Raw genomic sequence first — 13601 nt, forward strand, 5'->3', positions numbered from 1 at the left:
CAAACAAGTCACAGCACACACACACACACACACACACACACACACACACGTGCACTCTCTAAACATACCCCCTCTCTTTCTCTCTCTCTCACACACACATAGACATACAGACACACAAACACACACACATACCTGATCTCTCAATACATACATCTCATACATACATACACACACACACACACACACACACACACAGAGAGAGAGAGAGAGAGAGAGAGAGAGAGAGAGAGAGAGAGAGAGAGAGATTAAAAAAAGTACCTAGCTTACAAGGTCTCATAGACAAGGACAGCTACCCCCTGGAGGGGTAAGGATAAGGCTATTTGGGGGGATCTCTAGGAGGAGAAGCTCTGCAGCTGAATTCCGACAGTGGGACCCTGACTTGGCTTGGCTGCCAGCACTTGTTTCTGAAGCCGGCTGTGGGACTCTGTTTGACTTACACAGTCACTCAGTACATTCACTGCACCTATGCAGATAAGCAGGGCACGAGCAATAAGACTAGAATGTTTCTGAAAATTAGTTTATTGTGATTACCTTTGGTAGAGATTGGGGAGATGGCTCAGTTGGTAAGGTATGAGAACCTGAGTTCAGATACACAGAACCCACATAAAACACATTGAGAGGGGCTGGAGAGATGGCTCAGAGGTTAAGAGCATTGCCTGCTCTTCCAAAGGTCCTGAGTTCAATTCCTAGCAACCACATGGTGGCTCACAACCATCTGTAATGGGGTCTAGTGCCCTCCTCTGGCCTGCAGGCATACACACAGAAAGAATATTGTATACATAATAAATAAGTAAATAAATAAATATTTAAAAAAACACATTGAGAGAGAGAGAGAGAGAGCGCTTGAGAGAGCAAAACAACATCATCATCAACAACAACAAAAAACCCACATTAAACAGCAACAACAGCAAAACAAACCTGGCATGGCAGCAAATGTCTGCAATCCTAGCACTGAGAAACAGACAGTAAAAATATCAGTCACTGAAATGGGTGAGAAAATTCCATGAACTGTAAAAATTTTGGTTTGTTTGTACATTCATAACTGGAGAAGATAAGAAAATTTTTCTTAGGTATTGAGTTCACAACACTCCTAATTCTAGTCACCTAGTCTCAAAGAGTCCTTTCTAAAACAGTGCTCCGGGCAGGGTACTGGAGTGCGTGACTCTGTCTTAACTTTACTAGGCTGTTTAGCCAACACCAGCTAAAGAGGAGAGAACCACCCAGAAGCCTAGACCATTTGTCAGATGGGGGAGGGGCACTCTCAGCTCCTGTGGTGTGAAGACCTGTAACTCCAGACCCCTTGAATCACACACTAAACCCTCCTTTGCCTAACTGTAAATGGGCATAATTGCAGTACCTACTACATTAGGGAATGTTGGAGAATTACAGGCAATTCAAAATCCTAACTTATTTAGCCTAATACCAGAACACAGCCATAACCCAAACAGGCACTAGGCACTAATTCCTGCAGCTACTTCATAAGCAGTAGTTTTGCTGAGCAATTCTTTCTTCTTTGGTCCTCCCCTGTGGAGCAACAAGTCCAGGAAAAGCAAACTCTCTTAAAGAGAAAGTGTCTGCAAAAGCCCTCAAGGTTGCTCTGCAGGGTAGGAGGCAGCAAGAGGCATTGCCTGGTCTAAGCTGTCTATAGTTGGACTAAATGACACAATGTATCTGCTAAACTCCTTGCATATTTAGGCAGAAACAGGTTTTTGTTTGTTTGTTTGTTTGTTTGTTTTTTGTTTTTTGTTTTTAAAGGAATCTCTGTCACAGAATATTATTCCATAGTTTCTTCTCTGAAGTTGAAGTAGAACTTGGTACCAATACATTTCAACGTAGTCTTTGATGAACCAGAAACTAAATCTGGCTTGTTAGAAGGAACAAACAAGAGTGTTTTGAGGATTTCTCTGATTCGCTTTTTCTTTTCTTTTTCTTTTTTTCTTTTTTTTATGAACACCATTCACCATGTACACAGTCATTTGTGTTGCTTCTGGGAAGTAAATTGCCCTTGAATTTGGTGACAGAAACAGTCTCCCACTGAGGTGTACAAGCAGCTGTAATTAAAGGCAATGACGAAAACGGCTTTGCTATGGAGTTCTAGGAGTCTCAGGGCTAGTACATCCCTGGATACACCCCGGCCTCCGTGAACCTCCCTCAGCCCTCAGTCTCCCCTCCCTCTTCATCCCTACTTTAGCTGTGTTTGTTTGAATGCGTCACCACTGGAAGTCCATTCCAGAACCTGGGTTGGGCATGCTCTATAAATAAACATGAAATAGAAGCATCTTTACCACAGGACCTACTCCTGATAGATGCCACCAGCCTGCACCCAGGTCAGAGGCAGATTCCTGCCTTGCTGCCACCACCTCTCCAAAACCTGGGGACTGATCCTCTTCCTGGGGTACAGTCAAAATCTAGGACCAAAAGCCAGCACAATTGGGGGCCACTTGGTGGATATCAGCACTCTCCCAACCACTTTGGATATAGTGCCCTGGCTACTTTTCTCCCAACCTTTTGAGAAAGACACTGTTATGATTGTTTTTGCAGATGGATAAACTGAGGTTCCAAAGGGTTAAGTAACTTGTCCCAGACTGTTTGCAAACAGGGTGCCCACCTGAATGGGGTGACCACCTGGAATGAGCAGGTGTGCTCACAAGTACCCGAGCTGGATAGGCAGCCTCCCACTTAGGCCAACCAGTAGCCCAGTCCCGCCAGACTAGTAGGAATGCAACTTCTTTGAAGCCGCTTATTTTTAAAATTACACACACATTTATACAATCATGAATGGCAAAATTTCAAATATTTTCCTTTTGTTCACAAGGTAATGTTTTAATTTTTTTTACTGAATAATTCAAAGAATGAAGGTGTGTGTGGGGGAGGGATCGGCATTTGCAACACGCCGAGAATTTGTGATGAATTTTGTCTCCGTTGATTTTCTTCCCAAGTTAATGATAACAAAGAGCAACAGAAACAAAAACCAAGTAGGTGCTTGCTGCCTAGCCTGGACGCTTGAGAGTTAAATCCCCAAGTAAAATGGAAAAAGAATTGACTTTAGAAGTCATCCTCTGACGATGCCATGCGGGGCATCGGGCAGGAACACACATACGACTAAATTTTAATTGAAGAAAAACAAACACAACAGCAACCTTCCTCAAACATTGCTGCAAACCAGGTCCCAAGTGCACACCTAATTAATAGAGAGATCACAGCACATACAGGGAACCAAGGGTCTTGGGGGTCCCCCCAACTCTGTGTGTACGGACAGGCACCTACACATGTGCTCATCTCTTAAGCGCGTTGCCCGGTTCAGAAGGATCTGACCTGATCTGAAACAGGAGACAACGCGGGCAGCCTGGATTCTCTCCTAGAAGACTAGGAAGGGAGGCAGGTGAAGCAACAACCGTCCAGGTAACTCGCGTCTTGGGGCCAGCGGGCCAGCGTAGAGTGGCTCTAGCTGGCTTTGGACTCTCTTAGTCTGCTTACAGGGCATGCACGGAAAGGCCTTCGGGTTTCACATTCCTTGCACCTCCCAACTTCCACTCGCTGGAGACCTAAGCTCTAGTATCTCCAGGGATCACCTGCTACCTGTGGTGGACAGGGTGGACAGGAGGCAGGCCCCAGGGTTACCGAGGCACCAACTGGATCTTCTGGTAGCCCACTCCGGGCCCCTCCTGCCACTGACGCGAGGTCCCTGGGGCGGTTCCCACGGCTAGCATCCCGGCTGCCGGTTGCTGCTCACCCTAATCCCAGCCTCAGAGCCGCGGGAGGGATCCCTGGCTCTCACCGGTCCCAGGGCTGCCTACCTGGCTGCTGGCCGGGGCGTCAGCGTCGCAGAGAACCGGGCTGAACTGCTGCCTTCTCGCTGGGCTGCTGGGCGGGCTTCAGGGACAGCGGGTTATATGGGCGCCGGGCGGGGAGGCGGCGGCAAAGGGACTGCCGCGGGCTTAGCGCCTTTTGCAGCGGACCGGCGGGAACGCAGCGCGGGCATTCAGCCGTGGCGGGAGGAGGGCCGGCCACCCCGGCCCAGGGCTCCCACGCGCGCTCCGCCTCCCCAGCTGGCTCTGCCCGAGTCGGGGTCCGGGCCCCACTCCTCCCGCCTCCTTCCCGCCACCGCTTGGCGCGCGTCGCCCAGAGGAACCCCAGCGGGGTCTCCCTGCCGGACTGCACTCTAGTAGCCGGAGCCCTTCGCGGAGCTGTAGGGGACGGCGACCTTTGGCGGTGCTCTGGGCGCCAGGAAGGGTGCGCAGGCGCCGAGGGATTGGATCCAGGTGCACACTCGGCACCCGACGCCCTGGACTCTCTCCCATTCTCTCCTCCGCCTTCTCCCCAGATGCCCATCTCCTCCGAACCCCTCGCTGCTTCTACTGCCAAGCCCCTGCAACTCAGGGGGTCAGGAGTGCCCTCAGCCGGGTAGCTGCGCCTTCTCCAGGGCGAGCCCTGGCCGAAGTAATCCTGGAGGAGGGACCGAAACTGAAGACTGGAAGCCCTGGAGGAGAACCGTTGACCGACGAGCACCAGCGGGTCTCCCCCTCTGAGAACAGTAGCCCCTCTCAATTTGCCTGATGGAGACCACAGTCCGTCTGGAAAGAGTATTCAGTGCAGACCCTCTGGGTTCGACTCTTCAAATTTCAACCAGAGGTCGTGCCTCCTGAACCCATACACCCTGGGGCCACGGGTGGCACCCTGCTCCCTCCCGGATCCGTCCGTGTTTCCTAGCCCTGGGTATCAGTCATTTCTTGGTCGAAAGTGCACGTGGGTGTTGGTGTGGTAGGCGATGCTCAACGGATGCCCAGAAATTGCTCACACAGAGCGGCTTGTGGTTAGGCACAGGCTCATCTCTGGCTTGAGATGCCTACTGCACTACCAGCGATCTCGCCGCTGGGCAAGTGAGCGGTCTAGCGGTCCCTCGTCTCGGTTTCGGCCACCGGATGTGCCCTGCCTTGCGTGGTTATGGGACCCCTTAGTGGCTCCGCAGGGTGGTCCTAGCCCAAGATGTTCGTTCCCACGCGCCCTCGAAGTTACGTTAGTGTCACCAGTGGCTTTGCAAGAGAAGAGGTCGGGCGCAGACCCGATTTCCCCCTCTCACTCGAAAGTCTGACCACGAACCAGGCCGATTGCTAGGTGCAGGGTGGGGACAAGCAAGTTTGGGACTGGTTGGGAACAGAAAAGGCCAGCATTCCGGGCACTCTCCAGGTTCTTTCCTAACGGTACAAGTACCCTCATTCAATCTTACTCGGAAATTAGATGTATCGGCGACGAGGAAGAGGTTCGGAGCTAGGAGCTTAACCAAACAATACCAGGTCTGCTTTGCTCTCAGAATTCGGGACCCAGCACCCATGGCAGCGGCTGCGCGATAAATTCATCCTCAGAAGCTCTGGGTGCAAACAGGAGCAATCAGCTTCCAGAATGAGACAGGAATGGGGAGCCCTGTGGGACCGAGGACTTGGGACGCCGCGTGAGTCAGGAGGAGCGGGGCTCTTTGGGGAGCGAGCGGGGCTTGAAGCCCGGTTGGCGCTCTGTCCCACAGACGCCTAGCAGGGCTGCTATCAAGAGCCTCTAAGTCCACACTTTAACATCCAGGAAGGTGAGCTGATCCACGTGCCTACGATTTCGTTTAGCCCTAGACTTGCCAAGCACCTGAGCATCACGAGGTCGTGCTGCTCGTGGTCGCTCTCAACAAAACCTCAAAGCAAACCTATATTTATACTTAGACAATACATAGAAAATAAATTGTAATAGATACTATATTTTGCTTTGTTTTGTTTGAGAAAGGATCTCACGTAGGCCAAGACGTTCTAACGGAGGATGACCTTGAACTGCCGCCCCCTCTGCCTTCAGGTCTGGGATTAAAGGTGTGCACCGTCGTGCCCGGTTTAGGCGGTGCTGGGCACAGAAACCAGAGTTTTATTTATGCTAAGCAAGCACTCTGCCATCTGAGCCGCGCCCCTAAACCCTGTAACAGAAACTTTGTTACATACTAAAATAGGTTTATCTGCATACGACTACATATTTAAATATGTATTTACATGTAAACAAATGTTTATTTACAAGTACAGACGCCTAGCTAAATCTTGAATTTTAGATAAGGGAGTTTTTTAGTCTAAGTATGTCTCATGTAACGTCTGGGAACATATTTATATTGTGACTTATCTGAAGTCAAAATTCAGCCACGAGTTCCGCGGCTTGCACATAGATCCTTTATGGCGCAAAGGCGCTAGGCGCCTTTAAGGCACGAGCGCGGACTCCCCGCCCCACAATGCCGCGCGGCCGCTCGAGGCTCCCATTGGCTGTAGCTTGCTTCCGCCTCCGTACTTCCGGCCGCTGCCCGCGGCGGTTGCGGGCGGTACCTTAGGGCGCTGCTGGCCCCGGCTGGCCGCGGCCATGAACTTTTCGGAATCATTCAAGCTTTCGGGCCTGCTTTGCAGGTTCTCCCCGGACGGCAAGTACCTGGTGAGCCGCGGTGCGCGGGGCATTACCTGTGCGTGGGCGCGCGACCTGTGCAGGGGGCCAGAGCGGGTCGAAGAGGGGCGGGAAGGGGGCCCGAGCGGGACGAGGGGGCCGGCCAGGGGGACTCGAGCCAGACGAAGCGGGCCACCAGGGGAGGAGTTTTGGGCCGGACGGGGGAGATCTAGGTAGATGATCAGGTTGTGGAAAGAGGGCCTGAGCCAGGCCGGGCTAGGGGGGTCTTGGCAGGGGGCCGGGGTAGGGAAGGGGCGTGTGGAGCGGGTAGCCTGGACAGGGTAGGGATGGAGCTGGGGGTAGGTCGATATTCTGGCAGGTGGTCATGGTAGGGAGGGGGACCTGGAACAGGTGGCGCGGGCTGGGCGGATGCCAGCCTCCCGGCTCCAGTTTCCCTTTGTCAAAGTTGGGTTAGGTGATGCCAGCTCATTGTTACTTTGTCACAAACGGCATAGTTTATGTTTGCTCGCGTGTAATCTGGTTAAATGGCGCCCTCCTTTTGGTCCGCGCTACTTCTCCGCGCTACTTCTCCTCAATGACATGCAGATGATTTAAGTAAATAGCTTTCGGTCCCAGTGTTGGATGTCAGCTGTCCATTCTATGGGTGACAGACAACCATATGACCACTGGCATTAGGAAAGCCGTCAGGGAAAACAAAAACAAAACTCGGCTTATAAAAACTATGGTTCTGGACCAGTAGCTGAGTCCCATCGCTAGGGCCCACATAATGGAAGGGCAGAATGACATGTGCAAGCTGTCTTAACCTCCACATAAGCCACAGCCAGTGTATGACCCTCCCCGCATACAAATGTAATCATGCTTTTTAATGAGCTTCCTTTTATGCATTGATCATCCTCTTTAGACAAGGTTTCTCTGTGCAGTCTTGGCTGCCCGGAATTCACTCTAGTGAAGTAGGCCTCTAGAGAGCTACCTCTTCTCCCGAGTGCTAGGATTAAAGGCGTGCACCACCACCGCCTTGGCTGTTTTGGTTCTTAATCCACACTCGTGCTGTTCTTATCCAGGCCTTTGAGACATCGTTTAACCGCCTTATGTGTCATTCTAGGAAAGTAGGGAGTGAGTGTCAGAATAGAGGTAGTATTAGAAGATTACGGTACTGCTGTGCGAGCCCGACACCTTGAGTTCTGAGACCCATGGAAGGGTGGAAGGAGAGAACTCACACAGGCACATGTGCGTGCGCGCACGCGCACACACACACACACATACACACATACACACATTCCTACCTCGATACGTTTTACTTTTTTCCAAGTATCTCTGCAGATGAGGGTTGTTTTCCTGAAAGTTCTTATGAATAGCAAGGAGGTTTTGTTTAGTTATCTGATGTTTGTGTTTGGGACTGCCCACTCATCAAAATGTTGTGAAACTCCTGATAATTGTTTATTAGGAGTCTTGCCATACTGGGCAGAGCTGGTCCATGCTTCCTGCTTCAGTGTCTTCAATGGTTCCTAAAGAATTCATTGGACCTGGTAACTCTGGAATTCACAGCTCACAAGGCTGTCCTGTGAAAACCTAAGTCCTGTGCTAGGCCCTAGTTCTAACCTGCACTTGGCGCTTGCGCTCTCTTTTTTCCACAGAAGACGAATTAGGCTTCCTTTTCTCTTTTTTTTCAGTCTGCCTGTGCACCACGTGCACGTGTGTCTGTGTTAGTGTGAATTGTACATGGGGGCCACGCACACGGAGGGCAGAGGACAACTGAAGTATGATTGCTTGACTTCCACCTTGTTCCATTCAAGGTCTCTTGTTCTCTGCTGCCTACACCAGGCTAGCTGACCCACCCTGTCTCTGCCTCCCCTCTGACCACAGGAACACTGGCATTATAAACAAGTACACCCAGTTTTAGACTATAGTGTAATATGCAAAGCTGGCCTCAGCATCTCCCTAGAGCGGTAGTTACAGGTGTGTCCCATCACACCCAAGCAAAAAACCCTTTTCCCTTTTCTTTCTTTTTTTTCTTTTGTTTTTGGTGGTGGGGGTGGTTCAGGATAGAGTTTCCCTGTGTAGCTCTGGTTGTCCTGGAACTCATTCTACAGACCAGGGTTGGTTCAAACTAAGGAATTTGCGTGTCTCTGCCTCCCCAGTGCTGGGATTACAGGCATGTACACCAATCTAATTTTTTTAAAAAATAAATTTACTTGTACAAATCTGGGGATTCCAGTTGAATGTTTGACAGATGTGCAGTTTGCGCAATGATGAAACTGCGTGGTAGAACGTTTAAATCTTCGTATGCACCAGCTTTCTCTTCTTCTAATTTTGGAACGAGCTATGTAATTACTGGCAGCTCTGAAACATGCCAGACAGGAGGAAAGGAGGTGACCACTGAGGCACGGCCTCCCTGTTGTTACTGGAGGATTCTCTCCCACCTGCCATTCCTGAATAACCACTCTGAGGCTTAATATTAATTATAATTGCTTGGCCGATGGCTCAGACTTCTTAGTAGCTGGCTCTACATATAAATTAAGCCGTTTCTAATAATCTGTGTATTGCCACGTGCCCTGTGGCTTACCGGTAATGCCCTGGCATCTTACTCCTTTGGCTGCTGTTGGTGTCTTCCTGACTCCGCCGTCTTCCTCCCTCTATTCAGTTTGGCTTTTCTGCCTAGCTATATTCTGCCCTGCCATAGACCAGAGCAGCTTCATTAATCAATGGTAATAAAACATATTCACAGCACACAGAGGGTATCTCACACCAGAGAGCCCTCCTGCCCTCCTGTAGAGCAGACACTACTGAGTGCCTTCTGCCTCACTTTTCAGGCTTCCTGTGTCCAGTACCGGCTAGTGATCCGGGATGGGAAGACCCTTCAGATCCTTCAGTTGTATACGTGCCTGGACCAGATCCAGCACATAGAGTGGTCAGCAGACTCCCTCTTCATCCTGTGTGCCATGTACAGACGGGGGCTTGTGCAGGTATGTACCGGGGCAGGCGTGTGTGTAGGCAGGTACATGCGACATATAGGTAAGGCTCATGTAAGTCCCCTGTGTGGGTGGGCACCTGCACTCACAGGGCCTGTGTAATTGGTCCGGTGCTGTTACTGTAGCAGAGTTAGAATTAGGAAACTTTCCCAGGGGTGTAACTAGGAAGGAGTGGGATTTTTTGTATCCTCTAGTTAGGTTTGAAAACAAAAATGCAAAGAAACTCTAAAGTTTTTTTCTTTAAATACCTAATGTTCTCTAATAGTTTAATCCAAATACTTTTGGTGTTTAAAAAATGGAAAAGCACTAAAATGTTGTTAGTCTGGGAGCTATGTTCTCTGGAGTGGGAGGCATTCGTGTTTAGGGAGTGCTGGAAGGCAGTGAACTGTTATCCACAAAGCCTAACTAAGTGAGGTTCTGGAACGGAGACATGAGCGGATCCTTTTAAAGGGACGCCTGAGGTGACAAGGTAGCATCCTCTTCCTTACAGGCTGCGGGTGGTGCAACCGTGCTCTGCAACCCTGTGTTTCTTTTATGACTCAAGGTCTGGTCACTGGAGCAGCCAGAATGGCACTGCAAAATCGATGAGGGCTCCGCAGGACTGGTAGCTTCCTGCTGGAGTCCGGATGGCCGCCACATTCTGAATACAACTGAATTCCATGTAAGCTGGCCAAACGCGGCCCATCCTGTCTCTACTGCCCAAAACACGCTGGGAATGTGGAAGTCTGGGTTCTGGAGTAAAACACTCTGGGATGTGGAAGTCTGGGTTCTGGAGTAAAACACTCTGGGATATGGAAGTCTGGGTTCTGGAGTAATATGCAGGTCAGAGTTCTCAAACAGTATAATTTTTAAATCCTATTTTTAAAAATGTCTTTTAAAAAAGATTGATTTATTCATGCATTTTATGTATATGAGGGCTCTGTCTTCATGCACACCAGAAGGAATCTGATCCATTACAGATGGCTGTGAGCCACCATGTGGGTGCTGGGAATTGAACTCAGGACCTCTAGAAGAGCAGGCAAGTGCTCTTAACCACTAAGCCATCTCTCAAGGCCCTTTAAATTCTATTTTAGAGAAGAAAATTAGAACATTATAAAGGGTTGGCAAGATGGCCCAGGAGCTAAATGCTTTTGCCACCAAGCCTGACCACCTGAGTTGGCTTCTAGGAACGCACTTGCCGGAAGGAGAATCAATTTGTGTGATATATTCTCATGACCACATGCATGCCTCCTATCCTGAAACCAACGTAAACAAAGACAAGTCTATGTCTCTGTTACAGGCCAACTCTGTACTGTTTATGCTAACATCTTAACTGGGCATCTTAAGTGGCCTGGGCTTGTTAGAGGATCATTTGAGAGTTTTCCAGACAACTTTGATCAGCAGACCAGAGTCCAGCCTCCAGATCTCAGACCCTCAGTTAATGCCTCCCCCCAAAAAAAAGTACCTTTATTCATTCCGTCACACACGTACTGAATGGGGAGGACGTTTGGACGGAGTAAAACGTGCAGGTCGCCCTCTATGGCTTTGTTGGCCCGTGGCCCTGAAGTGACTGTTCAGCTCGGGTGTGAAGGAATACCATGGCTTAGCAAGGGGCACCCTGAGGAAGCCACCTTTTTGTTATATTTTGGGACAGGGTCTCACTGGGTAGCCCTGGCTATCCTTAGACTCTCAGAGATCTGCCTGTGTTTGCCTCTTGATGACTGGGATTAAAGCTTTGTGTCACCATGCCCTACCTTATTCCTAGCTTTTAAGTTTTAGCTTTTAAAAAATCCCTCAAACTTCATTTACCACGGCTATGCTTGATGGTCAGGAGGTGACCCTACAGGCATCTGTTAGTAGAGTGGACTCATAACTGAGAGTCATGCAATTCCCACGCAGGACAGTTAGATCATGGGTGCCCTTCTGGAGGCAGGATATCCTTGAAGGCGCTGTACAGTGCAAGGAGACCCTGTCTCCTGTGAGACAACAAGAAGGTGGCTGACTTGGGCTGTCGCCTCAGCAGTGAAAGACACACCAACACGGAACACCGACAGGCCTCGAGAGCCTGCTGGCGCTGCACTGCACAGTAGCCATCTTCTCCCCGTTCCGGGGGCTCCTGGGGTCTGCAGTGCCCGTGTATTTATTTAAATATGCCTGTCCATTGCCCCTGCTGGCAGTCATAGCTGCTGTTCTTGTCCCTTAAAAGGACAGGCTTGCTGGATCATCCTCAGCTGTCGCTCTGCTGCTGAGATCTGAGTTGTGGGGAGCCCTGGGGCTCAGTGACAGGATCCTGCTGGGCCAGTGCAGATGGAGGGGTTCACTTCCGAGGGCTCGCATCAGGATTTGAGATGGCTACCAGGCTAGGGCACTGAAGTGACATTGCGTCGTGGGGTGTGCGCGAGTTCCCACGTCGTCGATGTTGCGTGTCTTCCTCAGTTATTCTCCACCTCGTTTTGAGGCAGTGTCTCTCACTTGAACTTAGCTGTCCAGTTCTAGTTAAGCTAGCCCGCTTGCCTGTCTCTGTCTTGCACATGCTGGGATCTTAGACACTTGGCATTTGGAGGAATGCTGAGTTTCCAAACTCCACTGCCTCCTTGAGCTGTGAGACCTTCGCCCTAAGCGTCGCCCCAGCCCTGCGAGTCAGTGTCCCCTCTGACGACTGGTGACGATCAGGGATCTCACAGCCGCTCATGCAAGCATGCTAAACTAACCTTGCTGTGCGTGTACAATGTGAGTCCACCTTTATCTTCTCAGCTTTGAGAGTCTTTCTAGCGACAGGAAACATCCTAACTCCTTTCTCTCTCCCCTTCTCCCTGGCAGCTGCGAATAACCGTCTGGTCCCTGTGCACAAAATCTGTGTCTTACATCAAGTATCCCAAAGCCTGTCAGCAGGGTGAGTCTGCCAGCACCCCTCACACACAGTCTGTTGTGGAGAGCAGAAAGCAGTGGCTGCTGCAGCAGCAGACCCCTCCCAGCCAGCCTCCATGGCTGTACCTTCCTCTGTGTCCTTAGATATCACCTGGCTCTCCTCACTCTGTGCTGTTTCCTGTGTCTCTGTAAGCAAGAGCTTGCATGCTATTTCCTTGACAGCAGGATGCTGTGGAGAGTCGCAGAGGGGTGGCGTCCTGGAAGGGAGACCCTTTACCGCCTGTTAGAGTCTGGAAGGGCGGTTCGCTCGCCCTCAGTGTGTGTGTGTGTGTGTGTGTGTGTGTGTGTGTGTGTGTGTGTGTGTGTGTGTGTAATGTGAATGCAAGCATTCGTGGAGTCCAGAGAGGACATCCCAGTCCCTGGAGTTGGAGTTACAGGTGGTTGTGAGCTGTCTGTCTTGGGTGCTGGGGTCCAGTTTTCTGGAAAAGCAGCGTACGTTTTTAACCCCTGAGCATCTCCAGCTCATTTCACTAGCTCTTCTGTCAGGGCTCACATCCGGTCACATCTGAGCATCCCAGAGCAGGGGAAAGGGACAGGAGCCCCTCGCCATTGGAGCCCTGGGCAGAGTGTGTGGGATGATGGGATGTGTATGCATCACTGCCCTCGATCCCAGAAACAACATACAGTAGAAGGAGCAAGACACATCGGGCGTCGTACTGTCTTCTTTGTTGCCATAAGCAGTTTGCAGGTCACACTGGACTGAAGTGCACTGTAGGTTCATTCTGACTTTTGTAGTCTGAAGTGTTACTGTAGCTGAACAACAGTCTGGGTCTGGGTGGAGGTGTCCTCTAGCCCTCTGTTCTTTGAAATGTTCTTATCATTCATGAAGCAGCAACTTGGCCTCGGGTTTTTTACGCTAATACTGAATATTCATTTATTTGAAATGATAAGTTCTGGGCTAGAGCACACACTGCTCTTCAAGAAGCACCCATGTCAGGGGCTCACAGCTGCCTATAGCTTCAGCTCCAGGGGATGGGACTTGTGGCCTGCAGGCGCGCCTGCTCTCTGTGCACAACCTGTACACTAACTGAGAATAATAAAGATAAATCCAAAAACAGTAAGAAATGCAGTGCCAGACGAGAGAGCTGCCTCAGGGTATAAAGTGCTTGTGCAAGCCTGCAGACCTGAGTTCAGAGCCCAGAGCCCACTGTGGAGCAGGCACAGCCGCACAAGAGTTCAGAGCCCAGAGCCCACTGTGGAGCAGGCACAGCCGCACAAGAGTTCAGACCCCAGAGCCCACTGTGGAGCAGGCACAGCACTGAGTTCAGACCCTAGAGCCCACTGTGGAGCAGGCACGGCACTGAGTTCAGA

At 50.5% G+C, this 13601-nt stretch overlaps 1 protein-coding gene across 1 annotated transcript in view; it reads left to right on the forward strand.

Moving 5' to 3' along the window:
- The first annotated feature begins 6322 nt into the window (after positions 1 to 6322).
- Wrap73 (WD repeat containing, antisense to TP73) overlaps positions 6323 to 13601 on the forward strand; it is a 13559-nt gene continuing 6280 nt past the window's right edge. The window contains exons 1-4 of the mRNA XM_026790020.1: positions 6323 to 6444; positions 9225 to 9377; positions 9928 to 10044; positions 12183 to 12255. Of these exons, the coding sequence (XP_026645821.1) occupies positions 6376 to 6444; positions 9225 to 9377; positions 9928 to 10044; positions 12183 to 12255 (412 nt within the window). The 5' untranslated portion in view covers positions 6323 to 6375. The remainder of the gene's footprint in view (positions 6445 to 9224; positions 9378 to 9927; positions 10045 to 12182; positions 12256 to 13601) is intronic.

Source organism: Microtus ochrogaster, unplaced genomic scaffold, assembly GCF_000317375.1.
Source record: "Microtus ochrogaster isolate Prairie Vole_2 unplaced genomic scaffold, MicOch1.0 UNK38, whole genome shotgun sequence".
Classification (NCBI taxonomy): Eukaryota; Metazoa; Chordata; class Mammalia; order Rodentia; family Cricetidae; genus Microtus; species Microtus ochrogaster.